Source organism: Leopardus geoffroyi, chromosome E2, assembly GCF_018350155.1.
Source record: "Leopardus geoffroyi isolate Oge1 chromosome E2, O.geoffroyi_Oge1_pat1.0, whole genome shotgun sequence".
In the NCBI taxonomy this organism is placed as follows: Eukaryota; Metazoa; Chordata; class Mammalia; order Carnivora; family Felidae; genus Leopardus; species Leopardus geoffroyi.
Window position 1 is genome coordinate 48549918 of NC_059335.1, and position 25007 is coordinate 48574924.

At 53.9% G+C, this 25007-nt stretch overlaps 1 protein-coding gene across 4 annotated transcripts in view; it reads left to right on the top strand.

Moving 5' to 3' along the window:
- The window catches only part of VAC14 (VAC14 component of PIKFYVE complex), a 102702-nt gene that overhangs the window by 48229 nt on the left and 29466 nt on the right, over positions 1 to 25007 (top strand). For all 4 annotated transcript variants that reach the window (XM_045443486.1, XM_045443485.1, XM_045443488.1 and 1 more), the window contains exons 13-14: positions 2844 to 3000; positions 14513 to 14645. In XM_045443486.1, coding sequence (XP_045299442.1) covers positions 2844 to 3000; positions 14513 to 14645 — 290 coding nt within the window. The remainder of the gene's footprint in view (positions 1 to 2843; positions 3001 to 14512; positions 14646 to 25007) is intronic.

The window sequence follows — 25007 nt, forward strand, 5'->3', positions numbered from 1 at the left end:
GAAGCCTCTTTAAAAACCTAAAGGATGGGGTTTGAAGAGCTTCCAGGTTGGTGAACACATGGAGATTCGGGGCAAGTGGCACCCCCAGAGAACACGGAAGCTCTCTGTGCCCCTTTCCACATGCTGTGCCCTGTGCGTCTCTTTTATCTGACTCTTCCTGAATTATATCTTTTTATGATAAACCGGTGATCTAGTAAGTAAAATGTTTCGCTAAGGACCATGAGCCACTGTAGCAAATTAACGGAGCCTAAGGAAGGGGTTGTGGGAACCTCTGATCTGTAGCCAGTCATGAGAAGCAAAGGCGACACCCTGGATCTCTGGCTGGTGTCTGAAGCAAGGGAAGGGCAGTCTTGTGAGAGTGAGCCTTCAGCAGGTGGGGTCTGACGCTACGTCCAGGTAGGTGGCATCAGAATGGAGTTGAACTGTAGGACACCCACCTGGTATCAGAAAAAACACATCAGAGTTGGTGTCAGAACCTTAGGGTTGTTTCCATTTTCTAGCCACGATGAACACTTATGCCATGAACATTTCTACGCAAGTCCTGTGTAGACATGTTTTGAGCCCTCTTGGGAAACACGAGGGGTGGAAGTACACCTCTGGTGACTCTGTTTAACTTTTTGAGGCACAGTTGGCTTGCTCCTTGCCTCAGTTTAATTTGAGTGAGTCACTCTCCCACCTGGTTCCCGCGTCTGGTTCTCTAACGATCCCTGATCGTTAGACCGTGACTTGTTTGGACAATTGAGCATCTTGAGTGTATGGCCTGTGCTCGGGCCACTCTTATCACGCAGCACCACCCTGTCACCTCCTCGCTGTCTATTCCCCCGTCCCACCCCCTCCCTCTCTGTCCACTTTCTGCCACCGCTGAAATAGAAAACTTTCTGGGGAGCAGATGGCCTGGACCTCTCCATTTCTGGGCCTGGAACCACTCAGGCCCCCAGCTCTTGGCCTGGGCACAGGGGCAAGTGCTCGTTGCTGCCATGTGTCCAGGCTGCTTAGCAGCCACGATCTTTGCCCAGCATGGATACATCATCCCCTGCAGGCCCAGCGGTCAGAATGTTCTAAAATTGCACATACTTGTGTGTGGAAGGGCAGGTGAATACTGCTCCCTGCCAGGCCATGGGCTGCAGGCCGAGGCGCATGGGACTCACCTGCAGCCCCAGCACCTGGCACAGTCGGGGCTCAGGAGGTGCTGAGAGCCTGGGAGCAATGGAGGAAAGCATGCAGTTAGACAGGTGCGAGGTGACATCTGTGTGTGTGAGTGAGCGACGTGTCCGACCGGGATGAGGCCGGGCTGTGGCAGGATGAGAGCCAGACCTCCAGCTTGCAGGGCAGTTGAGTGCTGAACACGTCGCACTGCTGGGAGAGGACCCAGGGGCCAAGGCTGGCAGAGAGGACACCAGGAGAAGTGACCCCTGGGGCCGGGCAGGATGAGGCACTAGCACGTTGCTCACACTGAGACAAGAACCACTTTGAAGCTTTGAAGAGACAGTAGTAGCTTTATTTTTTTTTTTTTGAGATAAAATTCCCCTTTTAAAATATACAGTTCATTGGTTTTTAGCATATTCACAAGGTTGTGCCACCGTCACTACTATCTCACATTTTCACCATCCCACAAAAAGCCCTGGAATCGCCTTACCTTGACCACTGTCACCATATTGCGGCCAGCTGGTCTGTCACGGCGCACAAAGCCCACCTCCCAGGGCCCCACCCTCTGGTGCTCTGTGTCACTTCCACAGGTCCAGGACCAAAGCCCCCAGTTGCCATGGTAATTCTTGGCCCGGGTTCAGGCAGTCATTCAGCGGATGCCCGAAGGGCGTCCGCTGAGTACCAGGGACGGCCCTGGGGGCACACCTGTGCTAGGACAGGCACGTTCCTCTTCAGAGAAGAGATGAGTGGGGGTGGGAGGGAGCAGCAGCCCTCCCTGCTGTGTCGTGAGGTAGAACTGGGACAGGTGCGCTGTGCAGTTACAGCACACACACACCACACTACACACACACACATACACACACACACACACACACCCCTCCCTGCTGAGGCAGCACCCTGCTGGCTGTTGATACCAGATGAAGAGCAAGAGGCGGTGGGTGCCGTGGGGGGGGGGGGGGGGGGAGGCAGCATCTAAGAGTACAAGGGCTTTGGGTGGTGAGGCAGCGCCGGGGAACCTGGTGACACACGGCACTGATTGGAGCTCACTCTGCCATTCTCCATGCTGAACTCTGTGTCTTCCTTTCCTTGGAAGAACTCAGCAGGTAGGGGTCAGGCCTGTGTATGAACATCAAGGAGGCAGGGGTCAGGCCCGTGTATGAACATCAAGGAGGCAGCTGAGAATTGAACAGTGTGTCTAGAAGTTAGGAAGTCCTCGGTCTTGGAGCCCGGAGTCATGTTCTGAAGGCAGAGGGTGGCCTTGTGTCACCTCTGCAGAAAGGTCTGTTCTGTGGCCTGGTGGTGGACCGAGCTGTGGCCAGCACACCAGCAGTGTGGCCTAGAGGGCACCGTTGGTCCCTCACATGGGTTGACTTTGGGGCATTGCCAGTGTCCCTGCACAGACTGCACCCTGAGTTCCACATCTCCTGGGGACCTCTGAGGTCCCTACTCAGGGGACCAGAGAGGAGTGGTCATGAGAAAGCTTACTCAGAGTCTAGCTTCTTTCCTCCACTTGCCCTCACCTTCTGCCCATCTGTGTTCTCTTCAATCCATATCTTTTGTAGAACTTTCTGAACACTGTTAATAGCCATAATCTTGGTGGCTCTCACCAGCCTGTCACCCTCTGCAGACCCTTCACCACCCCCTGGCGGCAGCTCTCCAGAGGCCCTCGTCCTTCATCCTCTGCTTTTCTCCCCCAGGTTATCCTGAAGGATCTGGAGGTGTTGGCAGAAATTGCTTCCTCCCCTGCAGGCCAGACAGATGACGCAGGCCCCCTTGATGGCCCTGACCTCCGGGTCAGCCACTCAGAGCTTCAGGTGCCTACCCCTGGCAGAACAAACCTGCTGAACACTTCTGGTAAGTAGTGCCCTTATGGTTACAGCCTCAGGGGCCCTGGGAGTTCTAGTGTTCGGTCTCCTGGATCAGGCACTCCTTTGGGCCATCCCTCTCAAGCCCCGGGTCTCTCCTGGGGTGTGAGCAGTCAGAAGTCCCCTCTGCTCTCTGAGAGGCAGGCGGACCTTGCCCTCCTGTTGCCTCCCCACCCCCATGAGAGGCCTTCACATCCCCTTTTCCTCATCGTCCTGCACCATTCATACTTCTGAGCCATTTGCTAAATATAAAACCATCTGAGTCAGCGGATCCTCTCTTTTGCTGGGGCAGCGTCTCCCCAGCCAGGAATCAGGGGGCTTTGGAGCCTTGAGTCTCACAGGTGGAAGACCAGGCAGCCATTTCCTTCCTCATTGGGGAGCTAAAAATAGCAAACAACATGGCAGGCAGCCCAGGCCGGAGAGGGGTAATTCAAACAGGATGTTTCCAGGCAGTCCTTGGACATGAAGGTGGCTGTGGTGTTCCTGGGGCTCGCCCCTTGGGGTCCTTCCAGATAGCAGGTGGCTCTTCTCCCTGGGCCAGTGCAACTCCCAACTCCTTCCTCCCAGGCAGACGCCAGTTTCCTCCAGCGACGTCATCCTGGAAAATGCCAACGATGCGAGTTGATAGGAAAGTCCCTAGCAAATCTTGGGTGTTCGCCTGGGGTGTCTCTTTGTCCCCTGAGTGAGTGGCTCTTGATTTCCAGATACGAGGTCCTCGATGGCTCCTCCTTTGATGCAGAAGCCAGATGTCAGATCGATTCAGGGCCTTTCGGCTGCAGCTCCCCTTCCACTGCTCTAGCAGGCAGGGCCTCCGAAGGCGGCTGGCACCCGGCCCTGAGTACCCCTGCTCGGTGGTGCCGCTGGGGCCCTGCGGGCCTGACTGCACCCCAGGGCTGCCGGGCCGAGTCACAGAAGGCTCGTGCGTTGAATATGTCTTCCTGGTGACACTTGATGTCAAGGGCTCCCCCAGCTCCTGCAGTGGGGTGTCACATAGGACCCCAGGCTTTAGGCCACTGCTGCTGCACATGTTCTTTCTGCAACTGGTCCCAAGTTTCTAGCTGTCTCTGACTGAAGCAAGGAAGGAGTAAGGGACTCTCGTGGCAGCCCGGTTTCCTTCTCTTGTTTCTCCAGGATGCAGTGGCTTCCTTGCCTAGGAGCCCAGTTTCCTCCAAGCAGTCAGAGGCCATGGCCGGGAGGCTCCCACATCCTGACCCTGGGACACTTGGTGAGGGTCCCACCCTCTGTCCCACAGCCCGGGAGTCCGTTTTCCATCCTGTGTCCCACATCAGCACTTGGGGGTCCGCCTAAATTCCCAGGGACAGATGGCAGAAATGCCAGGGGCTGAGTGTCGGCACACAGCCGCGATGTGGGGGTCCCACTGAGAGAGGAGAGGAGCAGCAGTGAGGGGATGAGGGTGACAAGTGACTGGAAGAGGGCAGCAGCCAGGAGAAGGCATCCGCGGGTCAGAGCCAGCCCTAGATCTCCCTCCCCAAGAAGCAGTTGTCTGGCATCTTCTATCCTCCTCAGAGTGGAAAAGGAGAGAAAGCCAAACTGAGGCAGCTTCGCCCTGGGCAGGGGAAGGACACCTTCATCTCCGGACTCTCTGGGATTTGTCCCTCCATTTCTGAGGTGTTTTCTTTTTCTCTGGGCACCAAGAAGCTGATGACTAAAATGCTTACTCATTAGTGGAGGGATGGGCCGGAAAATGGCCTGGGGCCCAGGTGGGGTGTGTGCCCTGGGGAAGCCCAGACAGGGAGCTCCTCAAGGTGCCATCTCAGCCACTTGGGAGTAAGAACTGAGAGTGTCTTCGATGGCAACGTCCTCTGAACCTTGGCTGCTGGCCCTGCCAGGATAGGTGGGCCCCTAATGAGGCTGAGGTGGTGAAGATTTGCCCCAGCTCACCAGGACTGTCAGACTGGCTCACATCGGCCAGGGACTCACCCTGGATTCTTAGAAAAACAACCAAGTATGCCAGATGGGAAGAAATTCCATCCTGGAAAGAACACCAAGGAAGCGCCTGCAGCCAATAACTCTTCTTGCTTCAAGGATACACGGTACCGTGGGCCATGTGCTCTTAGCCTGAGACTCACACACGTTCACTGCACAGAGTGTGGGAACCACACGTGCGTGCATGTCCACAGCTGGCACCAGATTTTTCAGATGGGTTCATGATTTTAAAAGGTTAAGGTCAAGTTCATACCAGTAAGAAGCACATAGGAAACCAAAGTTAGGCCCTGTCCCATCTCCTGCCTCAGCTGCCTTGGGGAGGGCACTGGCCAGGCACCAAGGATGTTGGGGTTGGCTGTTTAGGTCAGAAAGCATGCGGGAAGTATACACTCATTCATCTGTGGGCTGCTCTTTCCCCCGTTGCTTCTCAGGCATGCAAGAGGGTCATTCTGTCTGTTTCCATCTGGCCGTGCACAGGGACAGAAGTTACAAGGCCAGACCCTCTTCCTGTTTGGATTTTGCTTTCCTCTGGCCCTCTGGCTCTCCAGGGCATAGCTCTGAGAACATGCCGACTGCAGAGCACCATCACCCCCGCCCCCCACCGTAAAGGGTCTTTCTCTGGAAAGCCAAGGAGGCAGGGAGCCTAGCAAAGATGAAATCAGCAGCATTTGTAGAGAAGCCTGCCTGCTCACTGGGTCTGTAAACTCAAATAGTGCAGATTTAATGTAAGGGTTGGGGCAGCATCACACGCCTCGGTAGTGCCGCAGCAGTGGTCCCAGGGCCCACGAGGCAGAGTTGCCCACACAGGATTTTCCTCCCACCTGTGCAAACATCTCTCCCTCTAGCACAGAGCCATGCAGGCAGAAGCATTGGTCTTGCTTCTCCCACCCCACTTCATTGCTGACCTTCACAGAGCCCCAGGCTGGGACCTTCAGGAGTGGAGCTGCCTGGGTGGGCAGGGCTGAGGAAAACCAATAGAGGGATCCCACATTTTGCTGTCTCTCTAGACTGTGATTTGGTGAAATGAAATGAAAACGACCACTTGGGTCTCCTATGACTTGGCAACTTTTGTGCGTTCTCTGCCCGTCTCCACTCAGGGAGATTCTGGCTGAGGCCCCCTGGGCTCTGGGGAGAGGGGTGATGAGCTCCCTTTGAGCAGAGCCGAGGGGCCTAACCCTGAGTCTGAGCAGAAGGCTCAGCAGAAGCAGGAGACCTCTGGGATCCGTCCCTCATTTGAGATGTGCCTGGCCCTCCTGGGGCCTGAATGTTCCTGCTGCAAGGGAGGGAGCAACCTTGGCCAGGCACAGCAGCAGTGTGGCATTCAGGGGCCAAAGGTCACCCCAGGACTGATGTTTGCACCCCAAATCCCATCTTTCCTATGCTTCCTTTCCAGCCAAGGGGGCACATTCTTGGTGGGATAACTGCTCATGTTATCATGCCCCACAGGGCTCTCTGGTCCAACGTGGAATTTGATCCCAGTTCTAAAATCATGGGCCGAAATGAAATGTTCTGATTCCATTTCATTCCTTGTAGCCCAGGCTGGTGTGGCCAAATTCATAAACCAGTTCTAGAAGAAACTCAGGAAGCCATCCCTGGGCATTTTTCCCAGTAGTAAGGGTGACTCTAGTACATTGAGCTTGTTTGGACCGGACACTGTTCTGAGCACTTCCCATGTGTCAGCTCACTGAACCTCACGGTGGGTGAGCCCAGCTCCTCACAAGAACCATGGGAGGAAGCACCGTTGTTATTCTTACCTGGGAGGGGGGCTTGCAATAGGTGTTGGTGCCGACCTAGTAGCTTAGCCTGAGAGTCTGCTCTCTTTCCTCCCGTGTTAGAGGACAAGAGCACTTGCCCAGCACCAGAAGCTTACATCGCTCAAGATGGGGAACAGAGCAGCAGTGGCCAGGCCAGCAGTCCAGGCTTCTCCCTTAGGACGTATACTGGCATAGCCTTTGAGTGTATCCCTTCTCTTCACAGTGACTTCAGGGACCCCATTCTGGCCTCAGCCACCTACCTCAGCAACTCATCCCTCTTGCTGCCTCCACTTTCTCCAGCCACACCAGACCATTTCCCAGCCCCCAAAGCCTTCTCTGTTGCTCTTGGAGCCTTAAAAGGCCTTCTTCCTACATACTCTTCAGAGAGTGTAAAAGAGAATGGGTGTCAAGGTCAGGAAAATCTAGGTTGTACTCATCCCTAAAAGGCCAGAGTCACATGCCCAGTAAGGATCAGTACCTGTCTTTCAGAGTTTGTCATCGTGATGGAAGGAGGGGGGTGCCAGAGCTGGCCACCTTGTCACCTATGTCGAAGGCTCCCCGAGCACCACTGCCCACGTCTTCACTAGTCTGCAGGTAGAGAGCCTCACCCTCTCCATCCCAGGCCCAGTCTCGATGAGGGACCTGAGGCCCCTGCCTCCCATCTCCCTTCAGTGCTGCCCTTGGCCTCGCCCCGACTCAGCAGCAGTCTTTCCTGATGCAGCCTCTCTCTCCTGCCGGGTCAGCTGGAAGTTCCTCCTGGGCTCTGCCGTGGCCCATTAGCTTATCTCTTGCTCTGAACCAGGCAGCCGGAAAGCCTCCCAGATTTGGGCTGCTGCCGGGGGCAGAGGGCTCCCCAGCCTCAGCTGGGCCGGCTTGGAGAAAAGAGTGACTGCCTCTTGGATCGAGTCCCATGGGTGCCGCGGCTGCAGTATCTCAGCCACCCTTTCATCCATGCAGCTGAGGGGTTTGGGCCGTCCAATTCAGCAGACTCCATGCCTCCTGAGACCCCCCTGTATCACAGGCGTTGGCCTCCCTTTCTTCCAGCCCCTTGGTTCTGTGGGGGAAGCTGCCCCTTCCCCACCTGTGTCCCTAGGTTCCATGCCAGCCTCCCGGTCATGCAGCCCCCTCCTCAGAGCAATTCTTGTGCCAGGCTCTGTGCTAGGCTCCTCATCCCTGTGAAGTTCACAGACAGGAACCAGCCCTGGATCTGCCCTGGGCCCCTGGCCTTTCCTCTACGCTCTCTGGGTGGCGGATCGAGATGCCCACGCGAGGGACTGACCGGGCACCTGGGCCCCAACCCACAGAGGGAGAGGAAAGGGGCTGAGAGGGTGGGGAGCTGAGCAGGGACCCTGCTGGGTCTGGGCTGGGCCACTAAGGTTTTCGCATCTGGTTTTGTTGAACTGTAACTCACATTGCCTATTGAGGCCAGAGCTATTTTTATCCTGACATGTGAGGCTCCTTCGCGTCATAGCCACAAAACTCAATCTAAAACATCCCAGGGAAGGTTGTTTGTGAGACGTTCTGCAGATTCTCATGTCGCCACATCAGGTTTCACTTAGCAACATCTGCATGGCTGGCTCCCTGGCCGCCCACCCCACCAGCCCGGTTTTGTATACAGAGCGCTCCCGACAGCATCTGTCTGCCCCACGGCCAGCCAGCAGTCACGTGAACTTCCTGCCAGAGCCCACTTCTCCAGACTTCAAACCAGAAATTCGAGGCGGGCGGCATTCAGCTGAGGGGCTGGTCCTTGGCAGGATCGGGGAATGGAAACCCCGCTCTCCTTGGCCCTTCGAAGAGTGTGACTCTCCTGAGACCCAAGGCCAGGTCGTTCCCAGCCACCCCCTTTCCTGGGCCCCAGCTCACACCCCATTTTGGTGGGCCTGGAACACTGCATTCGTCAATGCCACCCAAGTAAAAGCGTCCCAGGCCTGGCGTCCCAGCGCCTCCCCTGAGCACGGTGTTGGAGGGCCTACCCAGAATCAGGTGCTGGGGTCCTGTCCAGGCTCTGCCCCTTCCTAAAGGAAGCCCTGAGCCCAGGGCTCCACTCTGCAAGAGCACCCGGCCCTGGGGCCCCACTCTGCAGGAGAGCCCGGCAGAGGTGGCTTTTATCAGAGCTATTGAGAAAAGAAGCCGATTCGCTGCCCAGCTGTCGAGGGTGAGGTGATGGAGGGCCGGAGGTGGACAGAAATGGCCAGCGAGGCACTTTGCACTCCCACGGGGAGGAACAGGCTGCAGTTGGGCAGAAATTCGTTCTGTTGAGAGAGGCCCATCATCCATGTAGTCACACTCCCGGCATGAGTTTGCTGACTCGCCGCCCCACCTCCTCCTCCCCCTGCAGCCCTGCCTGAGAACGTCTCTCAGGTTCTGACTCAGGCCAGCCGGGCCTGAGGGGCTGGTTAGTCAGAAAAGTGGTGGGCCGGTGGGAAACGGAGGCAGGAGGAGACCAAGTAGGTCCTCACCCTGTCTGTGGTGAGCACTAAGCTGCTCCCCGTCCCTGACCAGCCCACCCAGGAAGGGCTGCCTCTCCTGCCCGGACCTGCCATTTCTATACAGTTGGGCCAGGATTGCAGTGAGCTTTCTGAGGCTCCCAGCCCAGTCCTGCAGAGGCTCCTCCTCGAGAGAGTCCATTCTGGTGGGTGGGAGCCTGAGGGACAAAATTCCCTACCCCAACAGCTGCAGGCCCCAGCAGGCCGGGCCCCAGTAGCTCCCTGACACTCCCATAAGCCTGGTCTGGGTCGCAGGCAGGCTCCCGGCCCCCCACTCAGTTTGCTCTTTGTAGCCTTTAAACAGTTGGGAGCGCTGGGAGGGCTGAGCTGTGGAAGCCTTCCCAGCAACCACTACTGTGAGAATGTGAGTCACTTGACGTGGCTTCTCCCAGATGTCACTCTGCCCTCCTCCTCCCTCCCACTAAGGGCCTCAGCGCCAGGGGCCGCGTGCAGGCCTGGACATCGAGAGTTGATTGTGCGGCCCAGAGGGGGCTTTGGCTGAGAAGACCAGGAATGTGTTCAGAGCAGCCCCAAGCCTTTCCTTCGGCTGTCTTAGGCTAGCCATCAGCGGAGAGACGGGCAGATCTGCCTCCCCGAATGTGGGGCCGGGGATGGGGGGAGTCACAGATAATCATACCCTCTTCTCCTCACAGCCTCCCAGCAGAGCACTGTGACCGTGTCCCAGATCTGAAATCTCTTCACTCAGAGACTTTCCAGACTGTCCCCCAGCCCTCAGTCATCCATTCCAAGACCCAGAGAATGGGAACAGGTTGCCCCTTGCAGTGCTCTGTTGGAGTCATGGCGTGCTTGCGAATAGCAGCAGCCCCCGTTCATTGGGCACGGACTGTGTGGCAGGCCCCGGTCCCAGTACATTCAATGTGTTGTCTCATTTAATAAGGGCTCTTATTGGGGGTGCCTGGCTGACTCAGTTGGTGGAGCATGCAACTCTTGATCTCAGGGTTGTGAGTTCAAGCCCCACCTTGGGCATAATGATTACTTAGTAAAAAAAAAAAAAAAAAAAAAAATTTTAACTGAAGGAATAGGGGCTCTTAATGCCCCCACTTTATAGATGAAGAAACTGAGGCTTAGGATAAGAGACTTACCCCAAACGGTACCGCTAGTAAGTGGTAGACATCTGATCTGAACCGGGTCTAATGGATTCCCAAGCCTTGCTCTAAAACACTATGCTTGATGTTTCCGCCTGCCCGAGATACCGGGCCCCTTGGAAATGGAGACTGTAGCCCCGCATCAGGGAGTATTTATGATCACTCCCTGTTTGGTTCCCTTTGTCTTTTGGAACCCAAATGGTCCTAAGCCTGGAAATGATGTAGGTTGGAGGGTACATATACAGAAACAAGCCGACAGGGATACAGGGAGCCATCACAAATGAGCACCCAGGAGAAGGTTCCAGTCCACACACACCGCCAGTGTTGGGGGTATGCAGCCAGGCCACCGTGGGCAGTGTGGGGACAGGGAGGAGGTACTTTAACAGCTGTATCTGCAGCCACCTCTTCAGAGATCAGCCCCAGCTGGGCCCAGGGTAACTCAATCTGTAAGAATGTGACACTTGAGTCTGCAAACAGCCCCACTGGGCCAGGGAGCAGAGACTGTTTGCCATTCCAGAGTCACTCAGGACCTCCCAGGCCAGGCTGTTCCGGGCAGGGACCCAGAGCAACACTCTGCAAACATCAAGTTCAGTGAGGCCTGCCCTTGAACTGGCCTTCTTACTCCAGGCTCGCCCCTTGCATGCAGTTCAAGGGGGCTGTGTAGAGGTTCTCAGGAGAGAGGACAGTAGTTTGAAGGCGTGACTCCTGGTAAGGAATGCTCACAGATTGATTCACAGCTGGGAGAAGTGAAACAAAAAGGCACCTTTTCCAGTTCCCAGCCAATTCCCCACCAGGAGCACTCAAGGACGTAAGGGAAGTCTGAGTTGAGCAAAAAACTACTGAAAGGAGGGTTTTACTGCTTCTTCTGACCACTGGCATCTAATGAAGTCAGCCCATGGGGCTCCCAGGGCTTGCTTCTGGTACTGTGTATGGTTCCACACGTTCATGTTTTGTGCTTGGGGCTGATCCTTCTGGGAGGAGATACCCCTGACACAGCCAAGCTTGGTTCCCTGTTTTATGCAGGCGTGTGGCCATCCTCTCCCTGGTCTGGGGAGGAAGTCAGGGCTTTAGAGCCAAAGAGAGGCCAGCCTGGAAAGTGATGGCCCCGATGTCTCTGTCGGCCACTCTACTTCCCCCAGTGTCGTCCCTGAGTTCCCAGAGGGCGGCGGCCAGGTGCTTTCTCCAGACAGTATCATTGTCTCTGTGTCCTCAGTATTGGCAGGGTCTTAGCTCCGGTCTTCTGCCTCCTGCTTCCTAACTACTAGCCCCAAACCTCCCCAAGCACCAGTGCCCAAGTGATGGGCGGCCTGTGTAGCTGTTGGGAACATGGGCCCTGAAGACCAGCTGCCTGGGCTCAGAGACCACCACTCACCGGCTCTGTGTCTTTGGCTAATCCTCAGCCTAATTCACAGCTTCTCCACATATATGATGAGAATAATAATAGCACATGTTTTCAAGTATTGATTTGAGGATTAAATTAGATACTATGCGTAAAGGTTTTAGATATGCGTGGCACATAGTAAGTCCTCAGTAAATGGTAACTGCTGGTTGGCTCTTAAGATGCCATGTTGGGGAGATGTTGGTCAAAGGGTACAAACTTCCCATTAGAGGTGAATAAGTTCTGGGCATCTAACATAAAAACAGTGATTATAATTGGTAAGACTATACTTAAAAAGACTATACTTGAAAAATGCTAAGAGAGTAGATTGTAAATTTTCTCACCACAAAAAACAATGGACAGATGAGCAAAGAAAAAACAAATGAAGGTATTGGCTAACTCCACAGCTCTATGGTAATCATTTTGCAATGTATACATGTATAAAAACAATACATTGTGCACCTTAAACATATATAATGTTATACGTTAATGTTACCTCAATAAAGCTAGACAAAAATACAATATAAAAAAAAAAATAAAGCATCTAGGGGCGCCTGGGTGGCTCGGTCAGTCAAGCATCCAACTCTTGATTTCAGCTCAGGTCATGATCTCACAGTTTGTGAGATCAAGCCCTGCGTGGGGCTCTGCACTGATAGCAAGGAGCCTGCTTCGGGTGCTCTCTCTCCTCTTTCTCTGCCTCTCTCTCTCTCTCTCTCTCTCTCTCTCTCTCTCAAATAAACCTTAAAAAAAACAACAAAGCATCTAAAAAAGAAAGCCGATATCATATTATACTGGGACAGTTGGAGATCCATCTACATGCAAAAGAATTCAGACTCCTTCTTCACACCATATACAAAAATTAAAATAGATCAGAGACCTAAATGTAAGAGCTATGTTTTTGAAAAAACAACTTTTAGAAAGAAGCATACCAGTAAATCTTTATGACCTTCCCATCCACTAGGATGGCTATAATCAAAAGACAGGTAGTAACAAGTGTTGGCAAGGATGTGGGAAAATTGGAACCTCATGCCCTGCTGGTGGGAATGCAAAACGGTGCAGCACTGTGGAGAGCAGTCGGGCAGTTCCTTAGAACTTACACATAGAGGCACCATAGGATTCAGAAATGCCACTCATGGGTATATAGCCAAAAGAAATGAAAACCTGTACACACAAAAACTTATACATGAATGTTCATAGCAGCATTATTCTCTTTTTTTTTTTTTTTTTTTACGTTTATTTATTTTTGAGACAGAGAGAGACAGAGCATGAACAGGGGAGGGTCAGAGACAGAGGGAGACACAGAATCTGAAACAGGCTCCAGGCTCTGAGCAGTCAGCACAGAGCCCGATGCGGGGCTTGAACTCACAGACGGTGAGATCATGACCTGGGCCGAAGTCGGACGCTTAACCGACTGAGTCACCCAGGCACCCCTATTCTCTCTTTTTTTTAATTAAGTAAGCTCTACACCCAATGTAGGACTTGAAGTCATGACCCCAAGATCAAGAGTCTCATGCTCTACTGACTGAGCCGACCAGGTGTCCTGCAGCATTATTCTTAATAGCTAAAAAGTGGAAGCAACCAAACGTCCAGCAACTGATGAATGGATAAAATGTGGTATATCCATACAATGGCAGATTATTCAGCCACAAAAAAATGAATGCAGAGTGGACACAGACTACAACATGGATGAACTTTAATTAACTATTATGCCAAGTGGAAGAAGCCACTTACTATATGATTCCTTTAGTACAAAATGTCCAGAATAGGCAAGTCCATTGAGACAGAAAGTGGATTAATGATTGGCAGTAGCTGGTGGAGGGAAGAATGGGGAGTGACAGCTAGTGGGTGCGAGATTTCTTTTTGGGGTGATGAAAATGTTTTGGAATTAGTGGTGATCAATGCGCAATTTTATGAATATACTGGAAACCACTGAATTGTACACTTTACAAGGATGAGCTTTATGATGTGTGGATTGTATCTGTTAAGCTGGTGTGTGTGTCTGTGTGTCTGTGTTTAAATGCCCTGTTAGTGCCTTGGGCAGGGGGGATGAGGATTCCTACTGTCTCTAACACCTCTTCCAGCAGTGCTGTTACAAAAGAAAGACGAGGAAATCCCATAGGTGTATGAATATACTACACGGGGATCAGCCAGGCATTCCATCAGCCCTGCCCTCATCCCTTCCATGCCGGATACCTTGCGGAGGGGAGCGTATGCTGGGCTGGATCTGGGAGAGGGGCTGAATCTGGCCCTTAGTGTATTTTCAGCTGGGATACATATCAGAGGGATACCCCGAATGTGCTTCTGGTTCTGAAGACAACTCTGCGCTTTGGAAGTCTTTAGAGTACTAGTCTAAACGAGCGTCTTGGCCCAAAGAAGAAAAATGACAGATTTGAAAACACTGAGTGAAGATTGAAGCCCTTGGTAACATTTTGTCAGTGTGTGCCGTCTTCGATCCAACAGGTGTGCGCGTCACATACCTTTTCGTGAGCCCTGTTGGGAAAGGAGTGTGAGTTGTGTTGACTTTTGGTGTCGTGTGCCTCTTTCATCCCTTTTTTCTCTTTCGCTTGTCATGTGTCCTTAACGAGCCAAAATGAACCCCAAGTGTGTTTTATTTACTGAAATAATAGTTGTATTTGCTTATACATACTTGTATAGCCCTTGCCTTTTTGCCATTAACCCGAGGACTTTGATTACAGATTTTTCCATCACCTTGTTACACACAGACCCCACCACCGCCTTTTTTGGCATTTACAATTGTTTATGATCTGTGGGGGTCCCGTCACCCTGTGGACACATAGAGTAAATCCCGGCTCTGTCCCTTTCTCTGCAGGTACCAAAGGCTTAGAATGTTCTCCTTCCACCCCTACCATGAACTCCTACTTTTATAAGTTCATGATCAACCTTCTCAAGAGGTTCAGCAGCGAACGCAAGCTCCTGGAGGTCCGAGGTGCTTTCATCATCAGGTTAGGCTCTGTGTGCCTTCTCTTCCTCACACAGCCACGGTTTTTTATGTCACACCATTGCGAGAGGGCGGAGCAAGCGTTTTCTCTTTCACTTCTCTCCCCTCCTTTTCCTTTGCGTTTGTTCTTGAAGAAACAAGCCTCCCTCACACCGGGTGGCTGGTACTGCCAACACGAGACAGGTCAGTGTTGCCGTTTCTCGCCCAAATGAGGTTTTCACTTATTGAGACGCTTTTCCCCTGAGGTTAAATGTCCTCTCATTAAACGCCCTTGTTTGGAGTCTTTGGGGGAGAAAGTAGGTGAGCCAGATGGAACATGAAACGGGGCTGTACTCAGGTGCCCAGCTGCCAGCATGGGGTTTGGCCAGGCAGAGCTGGGTTCTTGAGTCGTGCGAGCCTTGTCCTGGACAGTCCTTTCTAGGCCTCTAGAACTCCCAGCAGCAGCAGCATGACTGAGTCTGGCCCTTGGCCTCCCCGTCGGCTCCAAGGAGCCAGGTCACCGGAAGAGCGACTGTCAGGGCACCAAAATCTAGGTGGGGCACGAATTTCTCCAGGCTTCCCAACAAAGCCAGGCGGAGTGGTTTTCTGGAGTAGTCTGAGTGGCCTCAGATGCTCTACGGCCGTAGTTCTCAGCCCTGGCTGGCTGCCTGTTAAGTCACCAAAGGATCTCATCCTGACCCATGAAATAAGCAGCTGGGGTGCTGGGTACTGAAGCTGTCCAGGATGCTCAGGAAACTGAACCAGTGTGGTCCATGGAGTCGGGAAGGTGCCTGAGGCCACCTGCGGGGTCCAGGGGCTGAAGGGGGATTGCCAGCAGAGGGTCCAGCCTGAACAGAGCCCTCAAATCAAAAAGCATGGAGAGTTCATGTTGCTGTGATCCAGAGGGCAAGGGGGAGAGGGGCCCAGCCTTGCTGGACACACCAACGGTTGGGGGCCTCACCCAGAGGCTGGGGGGTGGGGGGAAGCCACTGAAAGGGCTTGGATTAGGGGGACTGTGTGACCAGATTTGTATTTCAGGGGTGGGTGGAGAGAGCAAGGCGGATGTGCGGGAGACCAGATGGGAGGCTGTTGTCCAAGTGGGAAATGGTGACTGCTTGGTAGAGGGATGGGAAGAAGCAGCAGCATTCTGTAATTCGTAAGAAGTATCATTAGTGACCGATTACCTGAGGGCCTGAGGGGACAGGGTGTTGGGAATGACACCCAGGACTCTCGTGTGAGCACGGAGTGGCTGGTAGTGGCAGTCCCTGAGAGGGGAGCTCTGGAGGACGAGCAGGGAGGAAGGAGGGTCCCGTGTTTGAGTTTAAATTGCTTTGGTGACATCAAAGGAGGATGAAGAAGCAGGTTGCTATACCTGACTCTCAAAAGAGGGACCTGTGGCCAAGATACAAATCCAGAAGTTGATAACATGGTCATTCATTCATTCACTCACAAGATATTTACTGAATACTGACTCTGCAGAGTACCACCCTAGATGGTTCCGTCCTTGTGGGGCTTTCCTTCTTAGGGAATAAGAACGGTCAGTGGTAAGAGGGGCAGAGGCGGAAGGGAAAGGGCCTGAGGCCCCTGAGCCCTAGGGAGCTCCAGTGTGTAATGGTTGGGGAGAGAAGGAGAAGCCAGGAGAGGAGGCTGAGAAGAAGGACCTGAGAGGTAGGAAGAAGTGAAAGGGGGTGTCGGGAGGCACTGAGGGGAGACGAGGCCCCGCAGGGGTCTGCCAGGAGCCTGCCCAGCCACCAGGAAAGCTGAGGGAGGGAAATGCGGGAAGCAGGCCCCTGGCCACTTCATCCCACACTGCCTGCCAGGGCCCTAGCTCGAGGGCTGAGGGTGGATTTGAGGGCACGAGGCAAAAGACTGAGCTGCAAGAGGGGGCAGGCCTGCCTGGCCAGAAGGACCAACAGCAGGACCATAAAGTTTCTGCCCGTCAGGAGGAAGGGGCTTCTGATGGTCCAGACCACCAAAAGGTATCCCCGTGGTGGTGGAAGTCTGTCACTGCCCTCGTGCTTTTCTGAGGTCGTATAGAGCAGGGTTTTTCAAGCTCAGCGCCGTTGGCATTGGGGGCTGTCCTGCTGTGGGATCTGGGGCAGCACCCCCTGCCCCTACCCACTCGTGTCCGCAGCACCCCCACCCTCCCAGCTGGGACAATCAGAAATGTTTCCAGACATTGCCAGGTGCCCCCTGGGTAACAAAATCATCCCGGGTGAGAACCACAGTTACAGAGGGACAGATTGCATTCTTATCCTGATTGGCCAGAAGAAGATTTGCACAGCTTTTCTTCACATCGAGTTGGACAGTCAGTGGGATTGAAGTGGAGATTAGAAGTGGTACAGGAGACCCCCCACCAGGAAAGCGATGGTCTAGCCCCACAGGAGTGACAGTTTATATGGTTTTCCAAATTACAGACGTGTCAGTTCTCTTGATGAGCCCTCCTTGCCTGGAAGCCTTTCAAGAACCAGCAGAGAGAGAGGCCTTTGAAGAAGGCAATTGTAACTAGCCTCCCCCTGGAGAACTGGACTGTAATGGGTTTTTCCATCCTCTACCAGCCTCACACACTCCATCAGGGGCTCAGAGAGAAGGAGCTCAGAGCAGTAAGCAGCATCCCCAGACGGCACCAGGCAGAAGTGTGGGCACCGTGGGCACACGTGCGTGTTCTCCCCACCCGCTCGGGAGCCCTAGGCTCTGAGAAGCTGGAGACCTGGTGGCTAACACCATGTTCCACGTACAGCCGCTAGGGTAGTGAGGCCTCACTTGCTTTGTCTAGTGTCTCCCTAGCAGCCTGGGCTGATGGGAATCCTCATTTTGTAGAAGGGAACTGAGGAAGCCACATGGCTGCCAGCCTTGGTGTGAGCCACGCTGCAGACCTTTGCTCTCCGCTAATTCTGCACCCGCCACTTTATCCCTTCTGTGAGAGAGTGCAGGGCCAGGTACGTTGAGGGGCCCTGTACAGCCTGTGGGCTGGGACCACCTGCAGCCCAGCTCCTTAGAGGGTCCTCTGGGCCTGTGGGCTCTCCTTCCTCATCCTCCTGAGAGCTTAGTATGTCCAGCCTGGCTGTCTGTTCCGGGGCTCACACCCCTCGTGGACCCCACCAGGGCTTCACTGGGCACCGAGCCTGGCCCCAGGCCGTGCCTCACTGCTACACCACACAGCCTGAGGTCTTCTAGCCCTTGGCACTAGCACGGGAACCCAGTGGGCTGGGATGGAGGGATCCTTATGGCTGGGCCCCTCACACTTATCCCTCCCAGTCCTTTGCTTCGTTTGTCCAGCCTGCCGTCCCCCCAGAAGCAGCACCAGCACCTGCTTCCTCTGGGTAGTGCCAGCTCTCTGGACCTGCTGCCTGCTAAGCCCGCCGGCCAGGCCACCACTGACCAGCCCGGGCCACAGTCCCAGCCCCCCAGCCTAGGTTCTCAGGGTGCACACGGCACGCATCAGACATGGAGGAGGCCTTGAAGACATGTGCTGTCCTCCTCCTTCCTGTGATCAGACAGGGAGTGAGAGCCTTCAGCGAAGGTTGCTGGGGACCAGCTGTCGGGAGCGTCAGCCTGCCTGTCTACTTCTCGTTTCATTTCCTTATTTTTTGCTGACGGCTTTAGAGAGGAGCATAATGATGGTCCATGCAGACTGCTGAGATGAAGCCACAGGCCTGATAAGAAACACACAATGATTTAACCCTTTCCTTCAGGTGTTAGGCAAAGAGAGAGAGGAAGAGTCTCTTCTGACGGACAAGTTGAAAGCCATTGTTTGTGCAGTAGCACATTTAGCTCAGGGAGCAGGAGTGCTTGCTGTCCGTAGGACAGAAGCACCCAGAGCTGTTGAAGACAGACATCTGGTGGGCATCTTGTTGTTGAGGAAGATGCGTGATTTCCCTCGGGACCCTGGAGTGTTTCCTCTCCCCCCCCCCCCCCCCCCCCCCCGCCGTGGCTTTCCCAGGCTGTACCTGCCCGTGGGGGTGGGGGTGGGCCCCTGAACTCCCGCCGGGCCCCTGAGCAAGTTGGACATCCTCTGTGTCCATGTGGCCTTGTTATCTGGTGGACATAACATTTTAGACACGTGTTGAACTTGGGGGAGCCAGTGGCTCCAAAGCCTCATCTCAGCTAGACTCGCTGAGACCTGCTCTGGGCCCAGGCCCTTCTCGTAGCTGCAGGAGTTGAAGGGAGGGAAGAGGGCACGTGGGGCGAGGGTGCCAGAGGGTTCTGGGCATCCCCCAGCCCTGCCCACACCTGTCCCCCATCCCTGGACTTCACAGAAATGGGGCAGATGGGCCTCCCACAGGTCCTCGGGAGTCAGGTAGAGACTGGAACTTCTGGAGTCAAAGAGACTTGGGTTCGAATCCCAGTTCCTCCAGTCTGGGGCTGTGTGACCTATTTCTACAGTGCCTGCCTTGCCGTTTTGCGGAGAGGGTGACACGAGACCATGCGTGCTACGCCTCTCAGCACAACCTGATAAACGGGGGCTCTTGTTCCTCCTCATGACACAGCCTCCGCCTCCCATGGTGGTCTGGGAGAACGGGAAATCAGACCCCAGAGAGGGTGAAATAATGGAACCTTCTGTGCCGAGAGCTGGCCCTGGCACGCCAGGCCTAGGGCCCCGGCACCACGAGCACCCACCAGCAGCCCGGCCCCGGTCCCATTAAAACAACTCTGCCCCAAGTAGGTGTTCGTGTACATTTCCCTCCTCCGGCCCCTTCCCACCCCCCAAGCCGCCGCAGCAGAACAAGCGCAGCGCTTGTTTTCCCATGAACCGCGCCACTTATACTCAGTAGAAAAGGAGAGGAGGGAGAAAACGCAGCCCCTTTGATACACTGTGATATGAACTGCAGCAGAATCCAACAGCTGTGATCTTTACAAGGCCTGCTTCTGTGCTGGGAAGTGAGCGAGTCTCAGGACGCTCCACTCTGCCGGCCAAGATGGCCCTCTGGCCAGCCGTCCTTTGGCTTCACCAACTGTGCTTCCCCCCTCCTCTTCCTCCCTGCCGCCTCGCAGAGAGGACTTGCCAGAGAATGCTTGCTTTTTAACAAGTGCCTGCTGGGAACTCAAAGGCTCCAACCCCAACCAGCCCAGCTGATGGTGGATGAGGTCCTGAGCACCCTTCCTGGGGAGACGGGTGCCCCTAAGATGAGACATTTGAAGGGGATGGACCAGGGGCCCAAGTGGGAGGCAGGAAGCGGTCATGAGTCTTCTTCCATGAGACCCTAACCCAGAGAAGCCCTGAGATAAGGCTTCTAGTTCATTCTGGCCTTCCTCTCACCTCTCCAGTTCAGCAAGCACAGTCCCCAAGATGTACCCCAGCTAATCCTGCCCTTGCCCTACCCTCCCTCCTCCAGGTTCGCATAAGAGCCCTGTGTTTGCGGGCAGGGGCAGGGGGAAGATTGGCCGCTGAGGTGGGTGGTGGGAACCCAGGGCCTAGGAAGCCACTGGAGACTGGACTTGTTTTTAATTGCATCAGGGAAGGGCCTCAAGAGAAGAAGCTTTGTTTCATGCTGTAATTGGGAAATTCCACTTTGCTGTCCTCGTGTGGTCCACCAGTGAGACGGGCCCTGGGCTGGAGCCACATCACCAACGTGGCTGGGGCAGCCCACACGGGCTTACCCTCCCCACCCAGGTCACCTTCTCACTCTCTGTGTCCTCCCAAGCCTTCCCAGCCTCTGGAGCTCTTTGGCATCGGGCAACCCCCTTAACCATCTTCCTACGTGCCACTTGACGTGCCAGGGGGCATTGGCCAGGCCCTCCAGAGCCCATTGTGCCGATGCTAATGAAAGAAGAATCTGGGTAAAGTGGCAAGCCCCAGATCCCTGGTTCACATGGCATGTTAGGAAAGCACACTTTGCCTCTGGCCCCTAGCCCGTGGGAGAGCGCTTCTGTGAGGCCCGCTCACTTTCTTCCACTCTCCCCTTTAATGGAATGCACTCCTTTGCTCCAAATAACAAGAAATCGCCTTGACAAACCTGTGCCAACCTAAGTCTGTCTGCTGGAAGGGACCCTGATGCACCTACCCAGAATGCAGGTGGAATCTGATCTTTTATTAGTTTGAAGCCATATTGATTAGGTCCCCAGCCGAGAGGAAGGAGGCAGGACGTTGAACAGGGCTGGAAGAATTCTTCCAAGGAATTTCTTCCCTCTCAGAGCTTCTTTTCTTGCTGACCTTAAGCAAGTCTGCCCAGCTCCTGTGTAAATCTTCCAGAGGTTTCCACAGTCATTCTTCCCTAGAGACCAGGGGGCTGGGGCGCTTTTGTTGAGACAGAGGATAGCGAAGGGAGTGTGTGGCAGAAGCTGTATTGCACAACCAGCTCTTGGCTTTGATCTAACTGGAGACAGCTGAGAGAACGTGACTGGCAGGGAGGCACAATCTGACATGCCAGAGTTGGAGAGGAAAAAAAGTCTGCCCTCAGAGGCAAAATCCAAAGATGTCTTTGGGAAGGGGAAAATTCAGGCAGTCCAGAGAGCCCAACCTGGTCTATTTCTACTGTCTCCTAACCCGTGGAAAGTGCTGCATCCCAGCACCCCACAGAACCATGTGTGACCCGGGGCTGCCCTGGAGGGCTGGGGACCTGGAGGCCAGCCAGTGGCTTTGCTCTGCCTCCTCCAGGCAGTCTCCACACTGTTCCTGTCAGGCCCACTGTCACACACACTGGTACTCCCTGTAAGAAGTATGTATTTTCTTCTGGAAAATGGAAACCACATGTGGTGGGCCTCGTTAGGCCAGGCTGGGATTAATTAGGTCCTACTGGGAGTGGTGGGGGAGGAGAGGAAGTGCTGGCCAGAGGGAGCCCTGCTCAGTGTGAGCTGAGGCCTAGGGAGCTTCACAGGAAGTGTCTCCATGTTTCAAGGGTCCACTTGCTTTAGCAGAGCTTGTGGGAAGTTAGAGGTGCACTTGGCAGGGGGAGGCCATGTGACCCAAGCAGCCCTCCTCCCACGGAGCCAGCCATTCACCTTGCATCTAGAAGCACCCGTAAAGGGGTTGAGGACTCAGGAACAGACTAGTGGGAAAGCTCATTCTGTGCCCATCACGCGGCAATACCTTGGACTCCTCATTGTGTGGGTGCTGGCACTTGCTGGGCTCTTCCCAGCCTCAGATTAAAAGCACTTTCTTGGGGCACCTGGGTGGCTCAGTCAGTTGAGCATTCAACTCTTTTGTTTGTTTGTTTGTTTTTATTTCTTTTTGAGAAAGAAAGAATGAGAGCGGGGCAGGGGCAGAGAGAGGGAGACACAGAATCTGAAGCAGGCTCCAGGCTCTGAGCTGTCAGCACAGAGACCGACGCAGGGCTTGAACTCAAACCATGAGATCATGATCTGAGTCGAAGTCGGACACTTAACCGACTGAGCCACCCAGGCGCCCAAGCACGCGACTCTTGATTTCAGCTCAGGTCATGATCCCAGGATTGTGGGATCAAGCCCCGTGTCGGGCTCTGCGTTGAGCATGAAACTTGCTTAAGATTTTCTCTCTCTCTCTCCCTCCCCCTCAGATAAAAATTTTAATTAAAATTAAAAACCACCTTCTTGTAGTCTACACACCTGAGAAGCACCAGGTTCCCAGTCCATGGCTCAGGCAGCCAGCCGGGCTGGGGGGTGACTGTCAAGAACTGTTGTCAGTGGCTGAGAACTTGATAATGAATTTCCTTCTGAAGCTTGAGAGGTTGTTTCCGAATGGAATCGGCAGTACTCTCTGGATCTGTTTATACTTTACCTAAGGATGCCAGGAAAGTAACAAAGTTTTGACCTTGGTAAGTCAGACAGCTTAGTTAATTAGCAGGTAGCTGATGGGTACGATAATGTCACATCTTAACAAGATAGTGGCAGGAATTGGCCCCTAGGAGTCCTTTCCATCCTCCTGCCTCCTTCCACCAGGGCTGCATCTGAGCCAGGACAGACAAAGGGGTGTCCTTGGTTTTGAAAGCGCTTCTGAACTCTTTCTAGAGCAGCAGTTCTTGAGTGTGTCCTGTTCATTCTTTGTAGAATGCTTCTCAGGAAGCTCTTTCCTTTATCCTGGTATCATTTCAGCTCGGGTTTCCTCCGGGGTCTCTGTGTGGGTCCTCCCCTCTCTCCCCACAAGCGGTTTCCTTCAGCAGGCAGCCATGAAGAACACACACACACACCCTGTCCCTCCGTTCAGTAAAATACACGCAAGGTTTCTCTCGTGGGCAGTTTGTGAAAGGCCACCCGGACTAGCTGCACTTCCACATGGAAGGAGAGTTCCTGTCTCTTAGCACGTTCAGTGGTTCCACCGCGGGAGACCCTGGCCTGGGAGAAACTTGGCGCTAAATTCAGCCTCAGAAGGTGAGCACAAGCCCATGTGAAGTACATACAGTCCACAGGGACGTGTGCTTTGTAACCCAGGCTGTCGTAGCCACTAAAGAGGTTCTTAGGATCTGAAGTGGATAATGGCACTTCCTTTAAAAGTTTGCCGCTTTGGGGCGCCTGGGTGGCTCAGTCTGTTGAGCATCCGACTCTTGATTTCGGCTCAGCTCACGATCCCAGGGTCATGGGATTGAGCCCTACATCGGGCTCCACGTTGCACATGGAGCTTGCTTGAGATCTCTCCCTGTCTCCCTCTGCCCCTCTCCCCACTTGCATGTGCTCACCCTCTCGCTCTCTCGCTCTCTCGCTCTCTCTCAAATAAAATTTTTTTTTAAAAGTTTGCAGCTTCAACTCCCAGGAACACCCTCACCCCAAGTCCTGGGACGTGCACCGTGGGGCTGCTGTGTAGCCGTTCAGAGACCCCAGAGCTGAGTGTCTTGGCTGTCTTCCAGGTTGGGTGGTGGAGGCCATTTGGGAAAACTGCCCAGTTTCCAGTCTCGACTCTGCTTTCCTCAGCCCTCAGTGGAATGAAGCCGTGCTGTCTCATGACGCCTCCCTTTCCCCCAGCGTTGTTAACCCACAGAAAATCCCCCACCAGGACCCCTCCTGTTGTGGCCTCTGTGTCCTCTGCCAGGGCTCTCATCTGGCTAGCTGGCGTCTCCCATGCAGAAGTGAAACGCCGAGTAAATCTGCATGTCCTTTCCTGTCTTCCTTCTGGGCCCCAGCCCTCCAGACTCCTGCTCGTCCATTATCCTGGCCTACTTCCGGTCTATATTTAGATGACATAATCTCATTGGAACTGCCTGGCACTTGGACAGTGAGTGTCTTTCTGGGTCTAAATCTCCGTTTTGACTTGCTCAAGAGGATGTGTCTCACCCCCTCCTTCCTCCAAGATTACTTGTTCTACCTTCTAGTTCATCACAGCTGCTTGCACCGTCCCCAGGCCTCTCTCTCTCAAACTCAGCTGGGATGGATTTCGGGTACACTCCAGAGTCTTTTCTCCAGGCCCCTGCTGAGCGTCCCGTAATGTTTTGAGCCATGCCCCTCTGTCCCCTCAGAAACTTCTTCCCGGTGTGCTCAGTTTTGCATCTTTCTCCACTTCCTTAGAAAGGGCACCACGTGCCCCAGCTCTGGTTCTCACACAGGACAGGCTTCCTGAACTTGGGGACATCTGAACCTCCTTGTTTGGCTCCCCCAAAGAGCTGCTGCCTTGGCCTGTAATGGCACTCCTGCGTCCATTTCACCCTCAGCCTTGTCATCGGTAAACTCACGCCACGGATGGGCACAGCTATGTGCAGGTCCAGTCCCTTCCTCATGAAGGAAGAACAGCCCTTCACGTGGCTTCAGAGCAGAACATGTCTCGGAAACTGCTCTGTCGCCAGGAGTTCTGTTCTCTGCTTTTTCTACTTGTTTTGCCATCTCTTTGGCAAAACCCTCTTCCTTTTTTTTTTTTTTTTTTTTTTGTAGTTTTTATAAAGTTTATTTAGCTTTGAGAGAGAGCTTGTGCACATGGGGCGGAGAGACAGGGAGACAGAAAATCCCAAGCAGCACGCTGCCAGCACAGAGCCCCACACAGGGCTTGACCTCAAAAACTGTTGAGATCATGACCTGAACCACAATCAAGAGTGGGGTGCCCAATCGACTGAGCCACCCAGGTGCCCCCTGTGATGCCTTGTTTAATGTAAATTTTTCATTGTAGAACAACATACTGTCTCAAAGTGCACAAATTACAGGTGTACTACCACTCAGTTAATTTTCGCTGATTGTCTACACCCATGTAATGAGAACTCAGGTCAAGAAGTAGCACCTTTCTGGCACCCAGAGGTCCCTTTCGTGTCTCCTCTCGGTTACGACCCCTCTCCCTCTCCCCAGAGTAGCCACTGTCCTGACTTCTCACACCATAGGGTCGTTTTACCTGGTTTTGAACTTGATAGAAGTGGAACCACACAACTTGTACTCTTACGAAGGGTGGCTTCTTCTGACCCACTTTGTGTTTGTGACATTCTTCTGTGTTAGATGTGCAGTAGTTCGCATTTCTGGAGAGTATGCCCCGACTCATTTACCCATTCTGCTACTGATG